General features: G+C 40.9%; 1 protein-coding gene across 3 annotated transcripts in view; it reads right to left on the bottom strand.

The window, feature by feature from the left end:
- The window catches only part of DPYS (dihydropyrimidinase), a 96,514-nt gene that overhangs the window by 36,550 nt on the left and 36,274 nt on the right, over positions 1-23,690 (bottom strand). The window contains exon 8 of one of the 3 annotated variants that reach the window (XM_074316271.2): positions 21,460-22,206. The exons of the other annotated variants lie outside the window; for them this stretch is intronic. Within the exon in view, the coding sequence (XP_074172372.1) occupies positions 22,032-22,206 (175 nt within the window). The 3' untranslated portion in view covers positions 21,460-22,031. Of the gene's footprint in view, positions 1-21,459; positions 22,207-23,690 lie in introns of those variants that run through there. 3 annotated transcript variants of the gene reach the window in all.

The following is a 23,690-nucleotide window of genomic DNA, read 5'->3' as shown; positions in this document are numbered from 1 at the left end:
GGGAGATGTGATCCATTAATGGAATGAACACAAGTTTAAAGTCACACAATTGTCTTTGTAAGAACACCTGTTGTTCCTTTGAACACACTTCCTCCAAGGCAGAGGCCTTCTATTCCAACGCAGAAGCCAGAAAAGTGCCTTCCCAGCCTCCTTTGCAACTGGGCCCAGTTATGTGACCTGGCCTCCTCCAAAGTGGTGCCCTAGCACCAGATTTTGCACAGCAAGCTGGTAACTCAGGCAGCAGGTGTCACAGGAATCCAAGTGGGTGAGGGTGGAGATGGACACATCCTGCTTTTAGGACTGGCCATGACAGAGGTTTAGCAGTAGGGTCCAAGCCCCACCTCAGCGAAGTGATCCAAGGTACTTGTGCCCAGGGGCAGCCTGGGGCTCTCCATTGCCCTGTGGTAGAGCTGAAGCCTTGCTCCTGACTGTGTAGCCTCTGAGTCTGGGCCTCTGGCTCTCCTGGGGATTCTCTGAGCCATCAGTTGTCTTAATACATCCCCCCCCATCCCACCTTTTTACTACCCAGAGTGGATTTCACTTGGTTGCAGCTAAGAACCCTGCCTGATACATCTGTTTCCTTTAATGCTTGCAGTATATCCAAAACTTTCTGAAAAATCTCCTTTTGTGATAATCTCCAAAGTACAAATTTGAGGCCTTTCTTAAGCATGAAGGCTGAGCCCAACTGCCCCCTAGGCCTTGTTCCAATGTTAGGCCCCTGACAGAGGTGAGCGTTAAGCACCATCTTTTGAATGGGACCATCGTCATACAGCACAAGGGTGAGACCCATTTTTCTCAGAACTTTATGGAAAAATAACAAAACATCTCCCAAGTTTTCATAAGTTGCTCAAAGGGCAACACAGGTCCAGGTGTGAAAGTCAAAGTCACTCATGCAACCTCCTCGGCAGAGCTGGTGGGTCTGGTGTTACCTGGCGAGCAGGTAGGGCTTTGAATGTTGGAAGACTATGTTGGAAGGCAGCAAGAACACACATGTCCAGGCTATGACTAAAAGGAAGAGTAATTCAAAGGACTAACAAATCACAAGGTACACAACGCTGTCGGATAAATTAGAGCAGGTGTCATGGATCTGCATAGTGGCATTTCGGCTCATAAAGGGGCCACCTACTGAGGAATGCAGGGTAGCAAAGGCTGTATTTTGTCTCTTGGCATTTGTTTCCTCCTCCACTGGTGTCAGCACCCCAATTTTTCTTTAAGAAACTTCTCTCTCCCAATGGAGATAAACTGGCAAGACTGTTAGGCTTGGTGCCCTGTTCTTCCCTAACCAAGAGATGGGCGATTGTGTTCTTGTGTCCCAGGAATTTGAATCTTTGGCAGAACGACAAACAAATGAAATGTGATTGGAGGGTGCATCCCTGAACACAGACCCACTCCTGCTGCGGGCTGCCCAGGGCTATGCTGGCCACTGCCTTTCCAAAGCCTGGGGCACTGACTCTTCCTTCTGTCTGTGACATTCCCATGCCTTTCCATGGAGTGTGTTGTTGCTTAAGTGAGAGCAAGTTGGTTATTACCGTGTTTCCCCGAAAATAAGACCTAGTCTGACAATCAACTCTAATGAGTCTTTTGAAGCAAAAATTAATATAAGACCTTATATTAATTATATTATTATATTATGTTATATTATATACCAGGTCTTATATTAATTTTTACTCCAAAAGACGCATTAGAGCTGATTGTCCAGCTAGGTCTTATTTTCGGGGAAATACGGTATGATTTGTAGCCAAAGATCCTGACTGGTAATGACCTTGTCCTTTGGAGAGTAGTAACTCCCTTAATGAAGAGCCTATGGATGTCTCTGAGGCAGAGTTCAAAAGGTCTGTGACTCAGAAAGAACTAAAAGCCATTTTTATCCAAATCTGTCTGCAGAACACAGGCAAATGTGGGTCGATGCTCTGATTCCATTTGTAAGCAAAACCCAAGAGCTGCGAGAGTCATTATCAAATATTTTTCAAATTTAACAATATGTGTGTCAGCTCAGGAGAGTAGCATTTACGAGAAATACCTTTTCTCTAATTACTGATTGGCCGGCCAGGCTGTTGGCCTGTCCCAGTGGTGACAGGAGGGATAAGGATGATTAAAGCCTTCCCATCCGGGTGGCCAGTGAGGCTGGAGTTCTAGGCCATTGACTCTTCATTAGCAAATTCACAGGAAGGGTGTTCTCAGCGGTCACTCTGCCCAAGGGAAAAGCTGCTCTTTGTCAAGTTTGCTTTGAGCCCGTATCAAACAGGCACGTCTCTCTGCAGAGGGGTGTCAAGGTTGTCTTACTGAGTCCCAATTATACACATCTCCAAGGTCCAAGCCGACAGGAAAGCAGAAGCCCCGAAGATAACATTAAGCTATTTTCCAACTTAGTCAATAACTTTGATACCACTCAGATCACAGCTGCAGAAAAACAGTCTGTTCCTTTGCACATAGCTTTCAATCAAAGAGCCGCGTGCTCTTATAGATGAGAAAAATCACTGAAGCAAAGCCTGCAGGAGACTGCAACACCGCCCATGTGCACTCAGAGAGAACACTGTGGAGAGGAAAAAAATTTCTTAGAGCAATATGGGTCTTCCTGATCTCAGGGAAATGACGTGTTTAGGTGTTTTGTTTATTTTCTCCTACTCAGTCATTTTGTCCATGGCACAGATAGATTCTTATCAGTAGGTTGCCATGAGAACCAAAAAATGTTAATAGGATCATGTCAGGACTATTAGTGGCACTTAAAAAATATAATTAATCTCTCTATATTGTACTACAGGATGCTTTGTATATTCAACACGAAAGAACAATAGTCAGTAAATCTTTCCAACAACCCTATGGGACAGGTACTCTTTTTACTACCTCGTAATAGATGAGGATGATGAGACACCAAAACATTAATTACTCACCCAATGTGTCAGAGCTAGTTAAGTTCATGGAGCTCAGGTGAGACAGATGGTGGGCTCTTAACCACTATACAATGTTGTCCCTTGAAAACTCTAGGAGAAGCTACCAGGAAAGCATTCAATCAATGAAGACATTCTTCATCCACCAGAAAGCACATGGAAAACAGCTTGTCTCATAGTTCCTAATGTTTCTTAGGCTGTTTTCTGTTAGCAGCAAGGGATTTAGGGTGTTATTAAAAATTCCTTAAACTGAAATTGGTCATTCTCAATGTGATCATCATAGAAGATTTTTTTTTTTTGACGTGAATTCCAACTGTCTATTTCAAACTATCTCTCTTGTCATTTCTTGGATGTGACACGTTATATAAATGGGAAGCAAAGCAGCCACATCTCTGGAAATGCTAAATGGTGCTACTTCAAGTACATTGTCGTTATTAAGCAAAGTTGCTATTCACTGCACCCATTAATCTTCCACCCTGTATTCAGACTTCTACACTGACCTCCCACGGAAGAGAAAATGGGAGTTCTTTCAGCCACGTTATTAAATCTAAATTGGACAATAACTTGGGAACTCTATTGGTGCTCAGTGATGACAAGACATTTAATGCAGGTTCATAAAAATGCTGTGCAAACTACGACTTCAAGAAATAAACTGATCAGGTAACCCTGCTACTTTGTCCTTGGAGCTGTCATGTAGGTCATGGACGGTGGTGCAGCTCATGGTGAGATAAACGGGATTCAGATGCTGGAAAGCTGACCTTGGAAGTAGGTACCACGTTCTTCACCCCCTGTGCCTCACACAGTACTGAACAAATAGGAGGCATTTTATATACATATTTATTTATACGAAATTAAGTTATTAGCAAATTTCTGAATTACTATTTAACATAAATATTGCATGTTCTATATACTGGTTTTCAGAAAGTGGGGAACTAAAAATAATTTAGTGTCTTAAAAGAACAGGAACTGAATGTGAATCAGCAAAAACTAGCATGATACTAGGATGTATGTCCTATGAATATTAAACAGGTAGGTGCTTATAGGTGAGTTATGATGATTAGCTTTTAGAAGGTGAGCTGTTGGCCTGACATATTGATAAGACTTAGAAATCACTTCCTGGGGGTGGTGTGTGGACTTGGTCCTGTAATTATACCATTATCCTTCCTGGGGAGCTGTCTTGCCCTTGGCAAGATGACATTGTTTGACAGACTCTCTATGGGTGCAACTTGGACAGAAAAAAGATGTCAGTTTTCTATACCGCAACACCCTGGGTAAAATTCACACACTATCCTGCCTAAAAGTTCAGACCAGGCTAGGTGCTTATTATTATGTTCTGTTTATTATCATGCCATATTTTAAGAAGAAAAAAGAATGACTGGACTATGAAGGGAAGACAGTAGGGTTCTCCACTAAAGGGATGAAAAAGAGTGAAAAAGAGAAAGTTGGACAACAGAAATGTCTGGGGGACTTTTAACTTTACTCTTTTTTTGAAAGGAAGAAGATGACCTATTTTCCCTCCATCCCTACTGAGGAGAATAAAAAGGTAGTAAGCATAAATGCTGGCAGATGAAATGTAGTTTGACACTGAAAAATAACTTCTTGACAACCAGGGTGTGAAGTATGTTAGTGAAGGAGAGAAGCAAAATCTGTGGCCAGGTAAGAGAATCATGAATGCAGACTGCTTAAGATGGGCTGCAGCACCAGTCAAAAGTCAGAATTTCTAGCTCTGGCCTCCTAAGAATGGAGGGCTGGCCCCAGCACCACGAGGAGGTGATGAGGCCAGCCTAACAGTGCATGATTCTCCTCCCAAGTCACAATCAAAGGGGCTCTCAGAAACTCCAAAATTGTCAAAAACATTTTCTTATGAAAAACCATAACAAAAACATATGGGCTGCCTTGCTCTGTGATAGGTATTAAAAACATTATCTCATTTAATCCTCACAGTAAACCTATGATATCAATGACTGTTATCACGATTTTATGGATGGGAAAACTGAGGCTGAATGAGGTTAAATAACCTAGGATATAGCTATCACATGACATAGCTAGATCTTGAACTTAGGGCTGTGAAGTAAAAAGGATTTTTCCCTTTAATAATGAAGAGCAGCTTGCGTTAACCACAGCACAGGGTCTACAAGCTCCTTCGGAAGTGGGCTGAGATGATTAGTCGATAAATATGCAACATGCACAGTACCAACAACATGTTTAGATATTTCTGCTATGATGAGCAAATTTTACCTAATGCTGGCTTCTCAAATACCATCAATCAGTTTTTTGTTTTTGTTTTTTTTAATTTTTATTGGGGATGTAGAACAGGGCTCTATTGGGGAACAGTGTGTACTTCCAGGACTTTTTTCCAAGTCAAGTTGTTGTCCTTTCAGTCTTAGTTGTGCAGGGCGCAGCTCAGCTCCAGGTCCAGTTGCCGTTGCTAGTTGCTAGTTGCAGGGGGCACAGCCCACCATCCCTTGCAGGAGTCAAACCGGCAACCTTGTGGTTGAGAGGACACATTCCAACCAACTGAGCCATCCGGGAGCTCAGCGGCAGCTCAGCTCAAGGTGCCGTATTCAATCTTAGTTGCAGGGGGCGCTTCCCACCATCCCTTGTGGGACTCGAGGAATTGAACAGGCAACCTTGTGGTTGAGAGCCCACTGGCCCATGTGGGAATTGAACCGGCAGCCTTCGGAGTTAGGAGCATGGAGCTCTAACAGCATGAGCCACCAGGCCGGCCCCCATCAGTCAGTTTTGAATTGATAGAATCACTTATGATCCAATTGCCTAAATGGGATTTCTTTAGAATCTTCTAGACTTAAACGGTCTTCCATTGTGAATACCAAAGTAACTCTTTCCAATAACTTCTTGATCCACTGTCTAACAACTGTGCTGTGGAAATACAGGGAACAAGAGCCACTGAGACATCAAAGGCTTCCTCAGTGTCATGGAGGAAACTGGAGATCCAGGATGTCCATCAGAGGAGCTGACCGTGGATGTTCAATGAGAGGAGTCTGTAATCTCCAAAACTCTAAATCAGGGGTTGGAAAACTATGACTTGCAGATCAAATCTGCTCCACAGGCTGCTTTTGAAAATAATACTTTATTGGAACACAGCCATGTTTCTTCATTTACATATTACCTATGGCTGCTTTTGTACTACAATGGCAGAGTTATATAGTAGCAACAGAGACCCTCCAGCCCATAAAGCCCAACACATTTATTACCTGGCCCTTTACAAAAGGAATTTGTTGACTCCTTCTCTAAATGCTGCAATAGCGAAAAAACCCAAGGCTCTTGAGAGGACTGGAAGACCTGAAATCTCGACAAAGGGAGAGAGCCACAAAAAGAAAAAAAATAAAAGACCAGGAGAGAAACAGAGACAAAAAGGTGGCGGGGTAAAGAAAAACAAAGAAATAATGAAAAGAGCACAAAGGAGGATGGGACGGGTAACCAACAAGTTATGAGGCAGAGGGACGCTGGTGACCATCCCAGCAAGTTCCAGGTCTGGTCACTGTCATTAAGCCCCTGCCATATTCCAGGCACTTCCGTGTGCGTTATTGCCTCACTTAATTTCTGAGCATCCCACATTATTATCGCCGTTTAACAGATGAGCAAATGGAGACTGAGAGGGATTGAGTAACTTGCTCAAGTTGCCCGGTAAGTAAACGGCAGGGTCAGAAATAACACACAAGCAGGCTGGCCCCCAACTCCGTTCTCCTTCCACCACACCCCAGCCACCAGTGACCATCCCCCTGCTCACAGGATGAAAGCACTACATTCTTCACTCATTACAAAGGTTACCAGAACACTTGGAATTTTAACACTGAGCAATTATGTGCTTTCCATCTGCGCAAGAATTAGTGACAGCTAATGATCCATTTCAGCCGTGGTACACTCCAGCATTTCCTGGGTCCTCCTAAAATAGAGCGTTTTTGAGTCCCAATTAGCAATCAAGTTGTCTAGCTCTGACTTGACCAGACTGAAAAGGTACCTGCTTCTAGGAAGGACTCTACTGGCGGGTGAGAGGCAGGAGCTGGGGCTACTATAGTCACTGCATCATCTCCCCTGTCAGCCTGGAGTAGGCATGAGGCTCAGAATCTAAGGTGGCGATGCTGAAAAGCTGCAGAAATGCAGCCCGAGAAACTGACTCAGCTACACCACCAAACTCGCCTAAGGGCAGACTCATCCATAATGGAGGCGGGAAAGGGAGTGACACCCAAGGAGGGCCTGACAAGCGATGTGCCACTGCAGAAATCTTGCTGACTTGAGCAAACTGGGGTGATGACTGCCAACATTCACAGGGTGCTTAAAGCTCTGGGCACTGTTACAAAGAATTTACATATCTTAACGTTCTGACTCTACATAGCAGCCTTTGATATGGGTATTCTAATTATGCCCATTTGACAGATGGGAAAATTGAGGCAAACCAAGGTTAAGCAACTTGTCCCAGGTTACACTGTAAGTGGAGAGGCCAGATTATGAATTGAACAGGTCTAGCTCCAGAGACCAAGTCTTAACATCTGTGCTGTAGGGGCCTCTTCCGTCCTCCCCTACCCTTTTGGGATGCTTCACAAGTTTAAGGGATTAGACACTGGTGGCAACCATGCCAGCTCTGAATCCCAGCCGTGTCCTTTCCAGCTCTGGGAGTTGGGCAAATGACTGACCTCTCTGAGCCTCAGTGTCTTCATCCTTAAAACAGATCCTCACATTGGTAATGGCATCTATGCTTTGGAGGGTGGAGGGTGGAAGTGAAGCAACAACCAACTGGCAGCTCAAATTATCTGCAAGCTCAACTCCTGGTGTGAGGACCCATCAGGCCGCATCTCCTCTGCCTTACCCTGAATCCTCCTTCAGCTGCTATGATTCCTGGGCCAGGTGTGTGTTGGGTCCCATGACCAAAGGCAGACGCCCACATCACACCACCAAGGGCAGAGGTGACAAGATCCAGCGCAGGCTCCACTCCGTTCCTGTGGGGCTCCAGCTTATGCTTGTGCTTCCACCTAGTCCTTGCTCTTTCCATTTTACCCCCATCGTCCCTTCTTGAAGGCCTGCCCGCTGGACTTCAACCTCCAGCATCAGACATAAAGATAGAAAGCCTTGTAAACACTATACAACCAGCTCCTAGAATTGTGGCAGGTCAATCATATGTGTGCATATATGTATATGTTTATATGTATACCTATGTGGGTCTATATACATATATGCATATGTATACATACATACACATCCATATATACACGTATATGTACCTTTTTGTGTGTATGTGTACACAAATGCATGTATGTATATATGTGTATATAAATGTATATCTATATCTATACATATACCTATATTTATATTTGTATCTCCAAGTGGTTCTACTTCTCTGTTTGAACCCTGACTAACATATCCTGGTGAGTTACTTCTGGGATAGTTTCTTGCAGGGATCTCTCTTTCTTCAAGCATTCACCTCTGACATTTCACTTGCTTTTCTTACATTTACTAATAGCAGCTCCTCAGCGGCTGCACGTCAGGATCAGGTCATCTATGATGAACACGATGATGGTAAATAATAATGATATTCAGTTGCAGCTTCCGTTTACTGCATGCCATATGTCAAGCCCGGTGCTTAAATCTTTTCATACTTTTACTTAATTTTCCTTACCACCCTATGGAAGCAGGGTTTTAAAAAATACCTATTTACAGATATTTTAAATGAAGCAGTTGAGGCTCAGGGAAGCTAAGTCACCTGAGATCATAGTTAAGAGTTTCTGTGACTCAAATACTAACTGATGAACCACCATATATTGCCTCCCACTGTCAGCGATCTCCCCAGAACACAAGACTGGAGTAAAATGCTCATTTATTTATATGAAATTTTACATCAACTTCTTCCAGAAATACTAAAGCCCCTTAAAAGGAAAACATAATGCAAAGTAGGATAATTAGGGATAACAACAGGACAGAAAAACTTTAGAAAAGAAGATGGTACCAGGCACTGGTGGGTAGTTGAATTTAGGTCTATATAGGAGATTATACTTATCAGCATAAATTTCTATGCAAATCCTTTCCCCAAAAGTAGGCAACCAAAGAATGAATGAATTTTAAGACATATTGTCATGTTTTCTTTTAGACCTTGCGTACAATTTATTCTCATAGGTGTCCAGAAAACAACAAATGAGGCACAGGAAGACTAGGAGGTTTCCCATATATTTAGGAGTTAGAAATGCTTGTATATTAAAAACAAAGCAACAATTTGGGTCTTTTATCATATTGCTGAAAGCCATGCTTGCATCATTAAAATCTGCTTGTCTCTGGTTTATCACTTAAATAAATAGGTAGGATTACTAATTAGGTTTACAGTGTTTCTGTAAAGGAAGTTAGGTTCTAAGAAATAAATTTTCTAAATTCAGGATTTTAAGACCATTTTTTTCACAACTCTGTTCTCCCAGCTATATACAAGTCTATTCACTTCTGGCTTGGGGCAAAAAAAGAAAATGAAATGAGGAAGTCATCTTGATGGAACATTGTAGACAATCCCTATCCATCTGTGGGTTTATCATATACTCATTCATACGCCGCTGTAGGTACTGAGAATGCCACAGTGAATAAAAGAGACAAAACCCCTGCCCGAATGAAGCTGACACTCCAGTCATACCTATTTCTGAATTTGCAAGGACCTCTTAGTTATAACATCATTCTAACATACGAACAAAGTCAATGTTTCAATAATAATAACATGCATACATATACATATAATGCTTTATAGTTTATGCAAAATAGTTTCATGTAACTATAGCACGTATTCCTCAAAAGAACTTTGGGGAGTTTGCAAGAAATATGACAAACCATTTAAATAAGGAGACAAATAGTATTATGCTACCAAAAGAAAAATGAACAAAGGGCATGAACAGATATTTCTTTATAAGAAAAAAACTCCCAATTAATAATAAACATGAAAAAGTTTTCAACTTACTTAGTGTTCAGATATATGCAATTTATAGCTGAAAACTAACAATTTTTACCTGCAAAAATAACAAAAGTCAAAGCAAAAAAAAAAAGATTGTGCCTAAAGCTGTCAAGGAACCAATAGGTGATAACAACATATACAGAATCCTTTAATACACATACCCTTTGATACAGTAATTCCTCTTTTAGTATCCATCCAATGGAAATAATCAGAAATTTGGACTTAAAATAACAAAATATATTTTTTAACTGTAGAAGTTAGCCATCTCTATACAACCCAGATTAAAGACCTAACACAAAGAAATTACACAGAGAGCCTTACCTGCAAAGTACTGTCACATGCTGTCAGATGTCCAAAATTGTTTTAACAGCGCTGTGCAATGTGTAAGGGATATTTTACTGAAATTGTAGTGACAATTGTGTCCCACTGACACACCAATTACAAACTAAATGCGTGGAAGAGGATATGTATAAACGGACAGTATGACTGACAAAACAACTGGAATTCTGGGACTTGTTGATTTATTTAATCTATTTTCCCCTAGGATTCCACATTATAAAAGTCATTTCCTTTGATACCATTTCCTTGGTACCCTTGATAACCTGCTAGCTTGTAAATCTCTATTGTCTTACCATTTTATACAGGATAATGATAATATTGATATTAATGTTTCTTAAAATTTTACTATATGCCATGCACCAGGCTGAAGATATTATCTCCTTCCCCTCAGAGAGTACAATTATTAGTGTATCTATATTTTGCTGAGGAAACTGAGCCTCGAAGAGGTGAATAACTCGCCCAAGGTCACATATGGGTACAACTAAGATCTGAATCCAGCGACCCAGTTCTGCTCTAAATCCCATGCCTCATAACCACTGGCCCACACACCCTGACCTTTCACCTTATATTATAGTTATTTTAATTATTTGGAGTGTGTCGTATCTGTTCAGTTAGATCCTAAGTTACATTAGGGGAAGACATCTGTCACTCAGCTTTGAAGACGATGTACTGTACCCAGTTGGCACTCAGTAAATGCTTGGGTCATAAATGAACAAAGCTGCAGTTGTTTTAAAGTCACTTCTGACTCCTCTCTCTCACTCCATTTCCAATCTTTCACCAAGTTGTCATGGAGGATTTTTCTTCCCAAAGCAAAAAAAAAAAAAATCAATTCTTTTTTTTTTTTTGATGCTATCATCTTGCCTGAGTCCTTATCCTCTCAAGCCGACTCCACCAATAGACTCCTGACCATCCTCCCTGACTCCAATCCATCCTGCACACACCCTAAAATACTATTTAATCAGTTTCCCAACTGATGGGCCCAGACCCAAACTCTCAGGCCCCAGGGTGACCAGGTAGGCAGAGCCTGTGGGCTAGTCACTTTTGACCAAAAGCATCCCCCCACGTGACAAGCAGTCCTGGTGCAGCTTCAGATTGAAGGATTTGTCTGGACACAGGACTTTTCACTGCTAAAACTGGGGAAGTTCCGGGCAAATCAGGACCAGTTGTTTAGGCAACATTCTCCTCCCAGCCTCCAAATCCTCTTCTCATTACTGCCCTGTACACTACAAATAAGATCATTTTCTACTTGTGCCATGTGAAGATTGGAAAGCACAGATTTAGATCAATTCAAACTCTCACTCAAACACATACAATAGCTCACGCTGCTTAACAGAAAAATCTATACTTAAACCAACACGTAAAACACTTGGCCGTCTGGCCAGGACTCATCTTATCTCCAACTGCCTGCCATCCTGATCGCCCGCCTTTCCGACTCTTGATTGCCCCTTGAATGTACCTTTCCCATTTTCCTTTATTTACTCCTGACTTCTCCATCTGGGTAGTTTTACTGCCCCCTTTCTACTTATGCAGAGACACCCCAAAGGATTCAGTTAGTTCAAGGCCCTTTCCCAAGCCCAAACCAGTTTTCTCTTAAAGTTTGATGACCTCAAGTCAGGACAATGATTTGGACCACTCATTTGTCATGAAGTCAAGCACATGACACCCTCTCCACCTCTTGTATCAATGTGTTGAACTGTTATTATTTTCTTCTTCCAAGAGTTATTTATCCTTTCCCATGTTTATATCTCATCTGTCCAACCAGAATGCAGCCTCTTTGATGGCATGTATTACACCTTATGTTTATGTCCCCAACCCCCAGCACTCAGCAATGCTATTTCTTATACAGAGTGAGCATGCGATAAATATCTGTTTGTAGCTAACTGAGTAATACTGTCTTTCCCCCCCCACCATGTGAGGAATTCAGCAACCCTTCCACATAGATAAATGCTCCAATTTTTTTTCTTGTGGAAAATTGCCTTCTCATTATTCTGCCTCCAGAATCCTAGCTTTCTTTAAATGCCTAGCAGTAGGAGAATAGAACTGGGAGCAAAGTGTGAACATATCCCTCCCCTGTGATAGGAAAAGGGCAGAATCACAGCAGGGGAGGGAGTGAGGGGGGACAGAAAGAAAATATTGTAACAGAAGTGTAAAGAAAGCATCTTTAAGAAATTTTGGAGAGGCAGAAAGCTTTCGAAATGTAGAAAAGGACATAGAGAAAAAGGGCTTCACAAGAAAGGAAAAATGAAACGAAGCTGTCTATTTTACAGTATATACAGAACAACATGTGCCAAAATCCTCAGCTCGGCCCTGTGGGGGGGGCAGCCTATTGACTGTCCCCCCTAGAAGCACACCCTCGTGGGCTCTGTGCAGATATTAGGCCTCACGTGCACATCTGCAGAGGTCCCTGGTTGCCCAAACAGCACACAGCCCCAGTTACAGGACTGACAACAGGCACAGTGAGCCGATGGAAATTTTCCTTCAGGCAACATAATGTCGGCATAAAAAATATTATTGATCCATTTGCCTCCTGGCCAAAGGGAAATCAACTTAGACAAAGGAAATTAGGCAATAGATTTAACGCGACTCCAACTGCAGATGCAAAATAAACCTAATGGACCCTGACTCTCCTTCCCAAGCTCTCTCAGGTCTCCACGGGCCTCCGCTGGAAGGGTGCTGAGTAGGTGTCCTGCAGGCACATGACATCGCCTAAAGGGAAACGCCAACTGCCCTCTGGTGTCCAAGGAATCCTTCTGCCAGAAGGAAGTGCTGGGAAGTGTGTGCAGGAACTCTGGCAGATTCACAGGGACCCATGCCACACGCCGGCCAAGTGCACACTTGTCCCAGAGGACGGGTCATGCAGTCTGCTGCCCTGAAGCACAGCAAGGAAGCTCTGACCTTGAACTCACAGGCAGCTTGCTCAGTACCTCCAGTTTATGTTGCTCCACGTGAACCTGTATATACCAGGGGTGCCAAAAAAATGTATACACATGACTTTTTATTCATCTTTTGTTATCGGTACATACTGAGTATTACAATTTTAATACAGTGTTTTCCCTTCTTAAAATGTGTATACATTTTTTGGGCACCCTCTGTATATTTTTTAATCTGTTTATATGTGATAGAATTGGGAAATCAAGGGCCAACATGTATGTTTGTGCAAAATATGTGTGGCTGTAACCAGAGGCCCTGATTAATAGAGAACATGCATGTGTCTTGCATGGGTGCCAATATTCTATATTTGAAGAATTGGGTATACAGTTAGAAAACAAAATAGGTACAGACCCAAGTCTACAGGTGACTATTTGCTGTGTCAGTTCAGGGGCCAGGAAGGGGTCCTGAGCCCAAGTTGTCTAACTCCACTTCCTTCCCACCTACTTCCTAGCTCCACACCTCATCTCACTCTGGCAGTGAGAGCTAATCCCTGCAGCATCAGATTCACAATCCAAAAACCAAGGACGGTAGCAAGAAGCAAGAGCCACCACCTCTCCACCAGCCCTGCCCTTGCCACCCTGGGTAAAGAGTGAGATTATGTGATATTCATTTTTGTCTTTGGCCCCCTGCTATGGTCTCTGGCACATGGCAGGGGCCCCATATATGGTTTTTAATGACTGCATAAATGAATGTGGGACAAGATAAAATGTAATAGAGACAAATAAAGTTCTGCATTTAGTAAGAAAAATCAAGCAATTTTATGTTTCTACTGGGAAAAATTTGACAGCATTTCATGTGAAACAAATTAGGGACTAGATGGCTGTCCTAGAGAAATACTTACACATGTGTACAAGGATGTACAGAGTGTCTGAAATAGTGAAAGATGGGAAACAACCTAAATATCTACCAGCAAAAGAATATATAATCTATTGTGCTATACTCATAAAATAGAATACTATACAGCAGTGAAAATAAATGAAACAAGCTTACATGTTTCAACATGGATTAAGTCCCACAAACATAATATTGAGAAAGTTGCACAATATACATATAGTATAATCAACTCATATAAAGCTAAAAATACACAAAATTTTATATATGTGAATATACATATATATGTGTATATATACATATATGTATATGTATATATATGGTTTGGGAATCCACCTACATACAGTAGAAAGAGAAAGATGCAGAAATGCATTGGAGTACTTTGGTTTATATTAAATATTTCATCTTTTTTAAATTATGGACATTGTAAATTATTTTCTACCCAAGTGGACTTACAAGTTGTGATGCCAAAATGCAACCATTTTGTATAATCCTAGTCATAGTAACATAAACGTCAGAGAAGAGTACCCAACATAAGTGCGTAAATTATTGAATGAACAAATGTGATTTTAGAACCTCATGCAATCGCCCACATTTCACTGTTTGTTTTTTTTAACCTATAAATTCAAGGTTAAAAGGCAAGTTCGTAAGGTGCATCCTAGGAAAACGTAATAAAGGAAATGAAAAGTTCTACATTTACTTATAAAACTAATCAGCCTCACCTATTCCTGCTCCGGTGGTATTACAGGCAGAATCGTACCTGGTTCTGAGACGCACCTGTTCATAGGACATGGACAAATGTGTGTCGAGAGAAGGGTGAACAGAGAGTGGTCAGAATATTGGGATTCTGCTAATCCTGGACCCAAATTTGCTGAAGAACCTGAGAATGCTTATCTGGTGATGGAACGGCTCATTGGGGACCAGTAACTTTGTTCAAATATTTGAGTGAGTGAATGAATGAAAGAAATGACTGACATATGAGAGTGCAGATATATTCTGCACAGCTCCAGCGGCCAGACATGTTAAGAGCTGGAAAGAGGTCATCTTTAATGCAACAAGGGAAGAACATCCTAACAATCACAGCCATCCCAGAAAGGACTGAAAGGTTTGGTATGGTAGTAAGTTCCCTAAACCTGGTAGTAATCAAGCAAGGCTAAAGAGAACTCTGTTTGGGGAGTTAACTGGACTTGATGAGTCCCAAAGTCTTTTCTAGACCAGAGGTTCTCAAACTTGAGTGTGCATCAGAATCCCCTGGAGAGCCTGTTAAAACCCCCATCGCTGGGCTCCAGCCCTAGGGTTTCTTAGGCTATAGGTCTGGAGTGGTGCCTGAGAATTTGCATTTCTAATAAATTCGCAGGGGCTGCTGATGTTGGTAGTCCAAAGACCATATTTTGAGAACCGCTACTCTTAAAAAAAAAAAAAATCAGCTGAAATGAAGTTTTTTGGTATTTTGTACAGGCCATTAAGCGAGATTGCCCTTTCCTGAATTACTCACTGCCTACAAGTAGACTTCCATTATGATCTTCTTCCAAAGGGAAGGGCGTCTTTTCACTGAGGCTGTCTCCAAAAGCCTTTGTGGGAAGCTATGGCTCTTTGCTATGCTGTAAGAACATAAGGACCCTAGGATTCTTTTCATGTACTGATATTGAAGTTCCTTTGATTTATTTCACTCTGTCTCCTATTTCCTCCACAACCAATGGCCCATGTCTTTAAGATAACTGGCCAGTCTGACACCCTACAAAATCTTTACAACATTATTGATTATATTCCCCAAACTGTCTTTCATATCCCCGTGGCACTATTGTGGCTACCAATTTGTGCTTTCTAATCCCCTCACCTTCTCCCTCAACCCCACCCTCCTCCCATCTAGATTTTGTAGGGTATCCAATGGACACTTGTCTTATCAGGGAGACCACTTCATGGACGGTGTATATGCCTGACCACTGCACTGTACACCTGAAGGTGAAGCTGAATAATATTGAATGTCAACTATAATTATATATATATATATATATATAGTCACGGGATGTGGAGTACAGCATAGGTGTTAGAGTCAGGGGAATTGTAACAGCTATATACGATGTCAGAGGGGTAGTAGATTGGGGGGTTATCACTTTGTGAGAGGTGTAAATGTCTAACTATTAGACTGTTTTGTACACCTGAAACTAATAAAAATTAATTAGTTAATAAATTAACAAAAAAGGTAACTGGCCAGAATTAGGAGTAAGTCTGAGGCCAATAATTCTGTTGAATTATTTGACCCACAAAATGATCCAACCTGGTTTAAGCCACATTCACGGGCCAGGTCTGGCAATGCTATTGGCCACTGACTCTGGAATACATTTTGTCAAGTGCTGCTTTGGCGAAAAAGAAGACAGAAGTGCCAAGAATTCTTTTTCTTTTTTTTTTTTTAACTCAAAGGGAAAAAAATGTAAAACCTGGATCTTGAGCCAGTTGCAGGAGCAGATAAACAAAGCTCAGACGAAAATTTTAAATCATACCTTTGTTCACTGGCCCAAAACTATTAGTATCTGGTTTATTCACTCAACAAATAATTATTGCGTTCCCATGTGTACCTGGCACTGTTTTGGAACCCAGGGATACAGCTGTAACTAAGACAAGCAAATGCCAAAGACAGAAAAATATATATGTCAAGTAGGGAAATATATATAGCAGGTCCTTAGTGAGAAAGGCCCATGCCACAACCACCTCCCCTTCGTGCTTACTTTTTGCCCAAATCTTAATGCTTAAAATAAACTGTGCTTACTTTGGCAAAGGCAAATGATCAATGATAGAATGGGTTACTGTGATCTGTTCCTAAGCTGCTTCCCTTTTATAATTTGAAAAAAAATTTACAGCTATTAGTAGCGAAGTCTCTGGAAATCATTTCTAGTTCACTTAAAACCTTCCGTTGCATGAGAACATGTTTCAATAAACAACCTGGAATAGATAGTGGTTAACATTTTACCCATATGTAATCAGCAAAGCAAGCTTTTTTTCACACATAGTCCAAAACTTTGTTTTTAAAGTAAATGTCTTCTAAAGGCTACAAAAGCAATCTTAGGTCGTTTGTTGGAATAGTTTCACTGCAAATAATTTTTCAAAGGAGTCAGCTCTGGGGGCATGTAAGAGTTCCGATTTAATCAGGTTATCTCATCCAAAAAAATTCATCCAAGTTTCTTAATTTTAGTCATTCTTGGTGAAAATTGAAGAGTGAAAGAACACAAGAGATGGAGATTTTATATGAAATATAATTCTAGCAACTTATGACCATGTCTGAATTAAGTCATTACAGCAAGGACTTTTGAATCACCAGTATAGCTAATAACAGCTCCCACTTATTTGATAAATTGACCACCTACTATTACTAACTGAGCACCTACTGTGTGCCAAGCACTATTGAACGTTAGTTATGAGCCAAACCTTTTATTTTGTTTGTTTTTTCTTTTATTATATCAAGCATTTTATGTACACGATCTTAAACATTTACAACAATGCTATGAAATCAATATCATCATTTTCCCTTGTCTACAACTAAAGAAACTGAAATTCAGAAAAATGAAAAAACATTCCCAAGGTCAGATCCAGTTAGCAAGTGGCAGGATAGGAATTTAACCCCAAAGCCTTTCTCTTTACACTATGATTCTGCTCCTGCCCCCAGATTTTGAGTGGATCAGTGAAAGTTACTTTGCCATCATGTGTCAGAAAATTGTCATAATTACTTTATAAATCTATGGTGACTACTATGTGAAAGGTACCCCTGTAGCTGTGCAAAATCACAACCTAGACAACCTCAAGCTGGTGTCATGCTATCTCCATGAGTGTGTGTGAGACAACACAGATAAAAATCATGGCATAAATCATCTTCATTGCACCTAGGCACCTGGTCCAAGGCCTGGTCTCCCACCGTCTCCTACCACACAATGTGCATTTTGATGAGTGGGTTTGGGGACTAAGGGAGGAATTAAACACTCCTAGAAACAGGCATTGAAAGAAGGCTTCAGGCTGATCAACATTTACAAGCTGAAACCCAATTGCTAGGTTTATGTGCAAGTGTGTGAGAGTGTGCTAGCATGCATGTGTGCATATGCTTCTTTTGAGGAGGAGGAAGCTTACAGTGTACAAATTAGGCAAATAACACAACGCGCGCGCAACTTCAAGGGAAAATACCTCGTAGCTGCTGTAAAATAGTCACTGATAATATAGGTATAATAGTGAGCCATAATCATCACTATTTGCCAAAGGGCACCTCCCTCTTTATTTCCTTTTCCCCACACCCCACAATCCCAGGACCCAAGGATGAAATAGTCATTTCTCCCCTGCTTTCTCTCTCACACAAGGCTCCGCCTAGAATCCAGAGGGGCACTTTTGTCATAAGCTGCAAGTCATTACTCTTCACGGAATATAAAGTTAAATTCATTTATCTCTATCTTCAATGAGAAAAGGAAGGAAATTAAGCAGGAAAGATGGCACAATGCCTTCAAGAATGGTGCCTTCAAAGTCAAAGCCTGCTATAATTGAGCTTAAAAAAATAAACGAAAATAACTGTGAGTAAAATGTGCCCGCACTGCAGAAGAGTCTCGCTAGAAGTCTTCATTAAATGTTCCAGTGCACACAATGTGTTAGCTGTGTGTTTGTGTGCTTGAGATTCTGTGAGATATCCTGGAGCTCATAAATACTGAAAAGGGACAGTTGCCATGGTAACTAAGTGCTATTTAATGAATCCTGAAGAACTGAAGCTCATAGGATACTCTTAAATTGCCAGAACATGAGTTACTGCTGCTGCTATGGGCTTGCAAGCAACTTACATGCCATCCTGTCTAACAAGATTTTTAACAAGTTGGCCTATGTGACCAGCCTCTATCTTGCCCACATGACACGACAAGATTCTGTCCTGAAACCCCATGAAAATCATACTCTTGATTTCTTACCTTTGACTCTACATACATACCAAGCTATTCTACTGTAATGGGCCACACATATAGATAGGGAATGTGTCCTTAAATTTGAGGCTCTGACCCAAGTAGTGAAGCATTTAGGCCACATGCCTCAGTCACAAGCAGTAGACACTGGCTCAATGAGCCGTCCAGCTGAATACAGCAGCAGACTCTTTGTACTTCTGAAAAAGGTGAATGCTCCATATGCACCAAACGCAGTTTCTTTTTATTTTGCAATGACACGTAAGAGCTATAGCAGTTGATTTTTGCAGGAACTTTTTACAGGCTAGTAACGTCTTAGGTTGTCTTTCATCAGGGTATCCAAACCTTCTCAATAGACTCCCACTCCCAATTCTCTCTCACCATCCATCACCACATGTCAGATTTCTCACCCTGGGATCATCCATCTTTGAGCAGGTTTAAAAGGAAAAGATCGGGGATACACGGCTTTTCTTTACCCCTCCCCCCATCTCCCTCAGTAACTTCAATGCAGTCCATTTTTAAGGCTACAGACTGTGTGGCAAGCATACTTATTTCTACATGCCATTAATAAGTAATGAGAGTTTTTCAAAATGAAAACATCTATGTATCACAAAGCCAAAAATCATTAGCAAATGCATCCATTCTCCAGAGGCTGGCTTTTTCTTGCATAACCAGCAGCTCATAACCAGCTGGTTGGGGCCCTGAGCTCAGTATGGGCTGTGGGCGCCCTCTTCAGGATCTTGGGTGAAATGCGTGTTGCTCTCATTTGAGATACTACCAGTCATCTGGGCAATTGTTTTTGCTAAAACCTTGCAGGAAATTTCGAAGCAAAAATTTGACCAACCTCTAACGGTGTGGTCAGACAGAAATTCATCACATTACCAGCCTTCAGCTAATATTAAAATCAGGTAGGTAAAATAAAAGGGAATATCTTTCAAGAAAAAAGATCCCTATTGATATATCCATTTATTCATTTGATTAAATAATGCTTCTCCACTAGATGAACTCTATTCAAAATCGTACTAAACAAAACTAAAACTGGAGAAAGGCAGCCCACCACCTCCTCACCGTCTCACTCCCTTCCAAAGCCTGAACTTGTTCTCTCTCATATAATTCCTGGCCTTCACTGCTTCCTCCCAGATTCTTCCTTCAGTGCCTCAGTTTATCACGCCTCCATGTTTAGTCTTGAGTCTCAGGGCCAGTAATTGTTGCTGAATAAAACTTTTCCAATTTTCCTTTATGCCATTTATTTTTCTCCCGTTTTACTGAGGTATAATTGACATAGTGTGTGAGTTTAAAGTGTACAACGTGTTGATCTGATGCATTTATATATTGCAAAATAATTGCCACCATAGCTAGCTAACACTTTCATCATGTCACATAATTACTATTTCTTTTTTTGTGATGAGACCATTGAAGGTTTACTCTCTTAGCAACTTTCAAGTACATAATAGAGTTTACGTCATTTCTTTATCTCATCAATCTTCCATGCTGTGTGGACGGCTGTATCCTTCTCACTCACTCAATTCAACATCTATTGTGCTTTCACTCTGGGCTGAACTAGACGAGGCCTTAAAGATATCGAATTAATTAAAACATAAAACTAGAGCATAATTCCCTCCTCTTTAACTGTGGGCTTTGCATAATGACTACCTTCTAACAAGTATTACACAATAGTATGGAAAGGGGAAGAAATGAGTAACACCACAGTGGAGAAAACTGACAAACTCTACCTCGGCCAGCTGATCAAGGTCAACATCAACAGTGATAAGTCATGTTGATAGCGTGGACCCTTGAAAGAATGTGATAAAAACAGTTCTTTACCTCTGTAGTCTTCCTCCTAAAACCCATAACCCCAGGCTAACAACGAGGGCAAAAAATCAGAAAAATCACAATAAAGTGTCTTTCTACAAAATGCCTGGCCAGCCCTCTTCCAAACTGTCAAGGTCATCAAAAACAAAGAAAGTCAGAGAAACTGTCACAGACCATAAGCCCCAAAGGAAACATGACGACTAAATGTAATGTCGCAACCTGGGTGGGATCCTGGAGTGGAAAAAGAATATTAGGTAAAAACTGAAGAAATCCCAATAAAGTGTGGACTCTAGTAAATAGTAACATATCAACATTGGTTCATGAATTGTAACAAACGTACCATAGTAATGCAAGATAATAATAATGGAGCTGAGCTTGGGGTATATGGAACGCTGTACCATCTTTGCAACTTTTCTGTAAATATAAAACAATTCTGAAATAAAACATTTATTTCTTTAAAAAATAGTAGACTTTTAAAATGTTAATGGAGGAGAAAGACAGTGAGTAAAGATTGGTACAGTACTGTGAGTGGGTGTGCAGAGTCAGTAGAACTCAGTGTGCAAGGTGAGAGGAAGCGGCTGCGACGGTGGTGGGGTGGTGTCTAAGGCAATGGGGAGCTATGGATGCTGTGTGTACAGTCAGAGAAGGCTAAAAATATTGTTTCACATCAGAAAGGTCCTAGCTGAGGTCAGCAGCATAAATTTTGGTCAGGAATAGCCAGCCCAAATGAGCAACTTTCTCATAACAACCAAGAATAGAGAAAGCTGATGCTATGAATGAACTAGATAAGGAACCAGCATACAGTTTGCACAAAATTTCCTCTTTTAATATGAACCATGATAAATGCATTTTGTCCTTGTTCAAATATTCTTTCAGATTCATTATCCTATGAAGCGTCCTCTTCAACCACCCCTTCTCTCCTGTTTCCTACATCCTGCAATTTTCACACTGAAAAACATGAATAATGATAGTGGAAAAATTCTCATGGTGGCTCAGAGAAAATTCTTAAATTAAAGGGTTGGAGAAGCAAGATACAGAATAAGTAAAAGACATCCAAAGGAGCTACATCGTTTCAATGTATCCTGCCAAGTAAGAATAATGTTTCTTTATTTTTCAAAAAAAAAAAAGTTCCCAGTTTTTTAAAAGAATCTGAGGGTCAGAGAAATAGAGCCTTATGGTTCAGCTGCCTCCCTGGTCACCACAAGCAAAACAGCTGAGAACACTTACAAATGAAAATGTACTGCACAGACACCAGCCAAACTAGATAAATAGAAAATAACCATAATAATACCTATCTTGTCTTTGTGTAACACTTTCTTAGTTTACAAAGCATTTGCACATATATTGTCTCATGTGATTCTAAAAAAAATCTTATGAGGTTGGCATAAAAATTATTATTAATAATAATCTCATTTTACATATAAGAGAGTTGATATTTAGAGACCTTAAGTGACCTGCGTGGGTCCCCCAGCCCGTCGGCACTGGTGGAACTGGGACCAGAACCGACACAGCAGGCTCTCGGGCTGTGCTGGTTTTCCTTCTGCACCTGGTGGTACAGAACAAGCAGACATAGATGAAGAAAGCTCAGTGCTAATCATTAAATGCCAACATGTATCTCTACCCCAAAAGACACATATACGAAAATGTAAATATTTAGTTTTCTGCTATCATTAGTGTTACACGGTGAGGACAGGTACTACATAACAGTATTAAAGAACTGATGAGAGAAAGAGATAGAAATAAACTTAAAAGCACAGAAGCTTTTTAGTTTGACCTTAAATTAGTTTATTCTTAGATTAGAAATGTGGGAAATTAAGGAGGTAATATATAGATGTTAAAAGAAAACACAAAATAAAACATTTGGATCATTCTGTGCTTGCTATTCAGAAACAACTGAGTATGAAAGGAAGGACAAAACAATGTTACAGAAATCAGTAGCTAACACTTGTGAGACAGCAGCCTAAATTTACATAGTCGAAAAACATGACTCAAAGAAGCAACATCACAGTCTATAAATACCCTCCAAGCAACAATTATACCTGGTAAATAAAGTAAGTGACTTATGCATAACCTTAGGTTCAGGTCATTTCTCTTTGTCCAGTTGTCTAAGGAAGACAATGCTTTCCACCTGAGCCAGTGTCATCTTCAGAAATGAAAACAGCCGAGGAGAACTTAAGGCTGGGAAACCCCTGTGTAGGGTTAAAAAGAGGAACCACAGGGAATGGCCTGCCATGGCTCACCGCATTAAGAATTAGGCTGGATAATCACATCACTCAATAGGGTTTCATTTCTGCCTTATCTTTGAAAAGGAATAATAAAAAGGAGAATCAAATCCAAAAAAAGGTTTTGGAGTGCGGCGTTGGTGGTATGGCGGTGAGCATACCTGCCTTCCAAATAAAGCTTTTGGTTACTGGCCTACTTAATTGGAAGAAAAAATGGACCATGAACAATCAAGTATGACGTCAAGGGCTCTGCTTTGATATCAGGAGATAGCATGATCCTGAATCTCATGAAAAGAGTACAAGTTTGCAAAGTCAAAGCCACTGGATCAGGGTTGTCCTATCAAACCTGCCCCAGATGCTGCTGGGCTAGTTTTCTCATTGCCCTAAGGTGATCACATGTGTCTTACCTTGTAAATCACATTCTGGATACCAAAGCATTTTTAAAACCACTGAGAGCTGCACACAAGCAAATTATTACTCATTATTATCAGTGTCATGACTCTCCCAGATGCTATGCTTCGAAAACACCGTTTTCCACAAACCTTTCCTCCACGCGATCGTTTTCTCCCTTTTGAAATGTACCAGGTTTTCTGATTAAGTGTCACGATCTCCTTAAGCCACAAGTTATTATGTTTGAAAAGACCAATCTGGTCCCAGTACTTGGGGAAGCCTAAATTGTTTGAATTGCAGCAGAAATGACCTTGGGCAGGCCCCTGCAGTGTACAAGAGTCCCGGTAGAGTAACATTTAAAACATCAGGAGCTCTCTAAACACAGCATGCTCAGGTCATCCACCGCCCAATCCAAATC

This window comes from Rhinolophus sinicus, chromosome 6 (assembly GCF_057876585.1).
Source record: "Rhinolophus sinicus isolate RSI-liver-muscle chromosome 6, RSI-T2T, whole genome shotgun sequence".
Classification (NCBI taxonomy): domain Eukaryota; kingdom Metazoa; phylum Chordata; class Mammalia; order Chiroptera; family Rhinolophidae; genus Rhinolophus; species Rhinolophus sinicus.
Note: the sequence above shows the minus strand (reverse complement) of the source record. Positions and strands in the feature narration are given on the sequence as shown.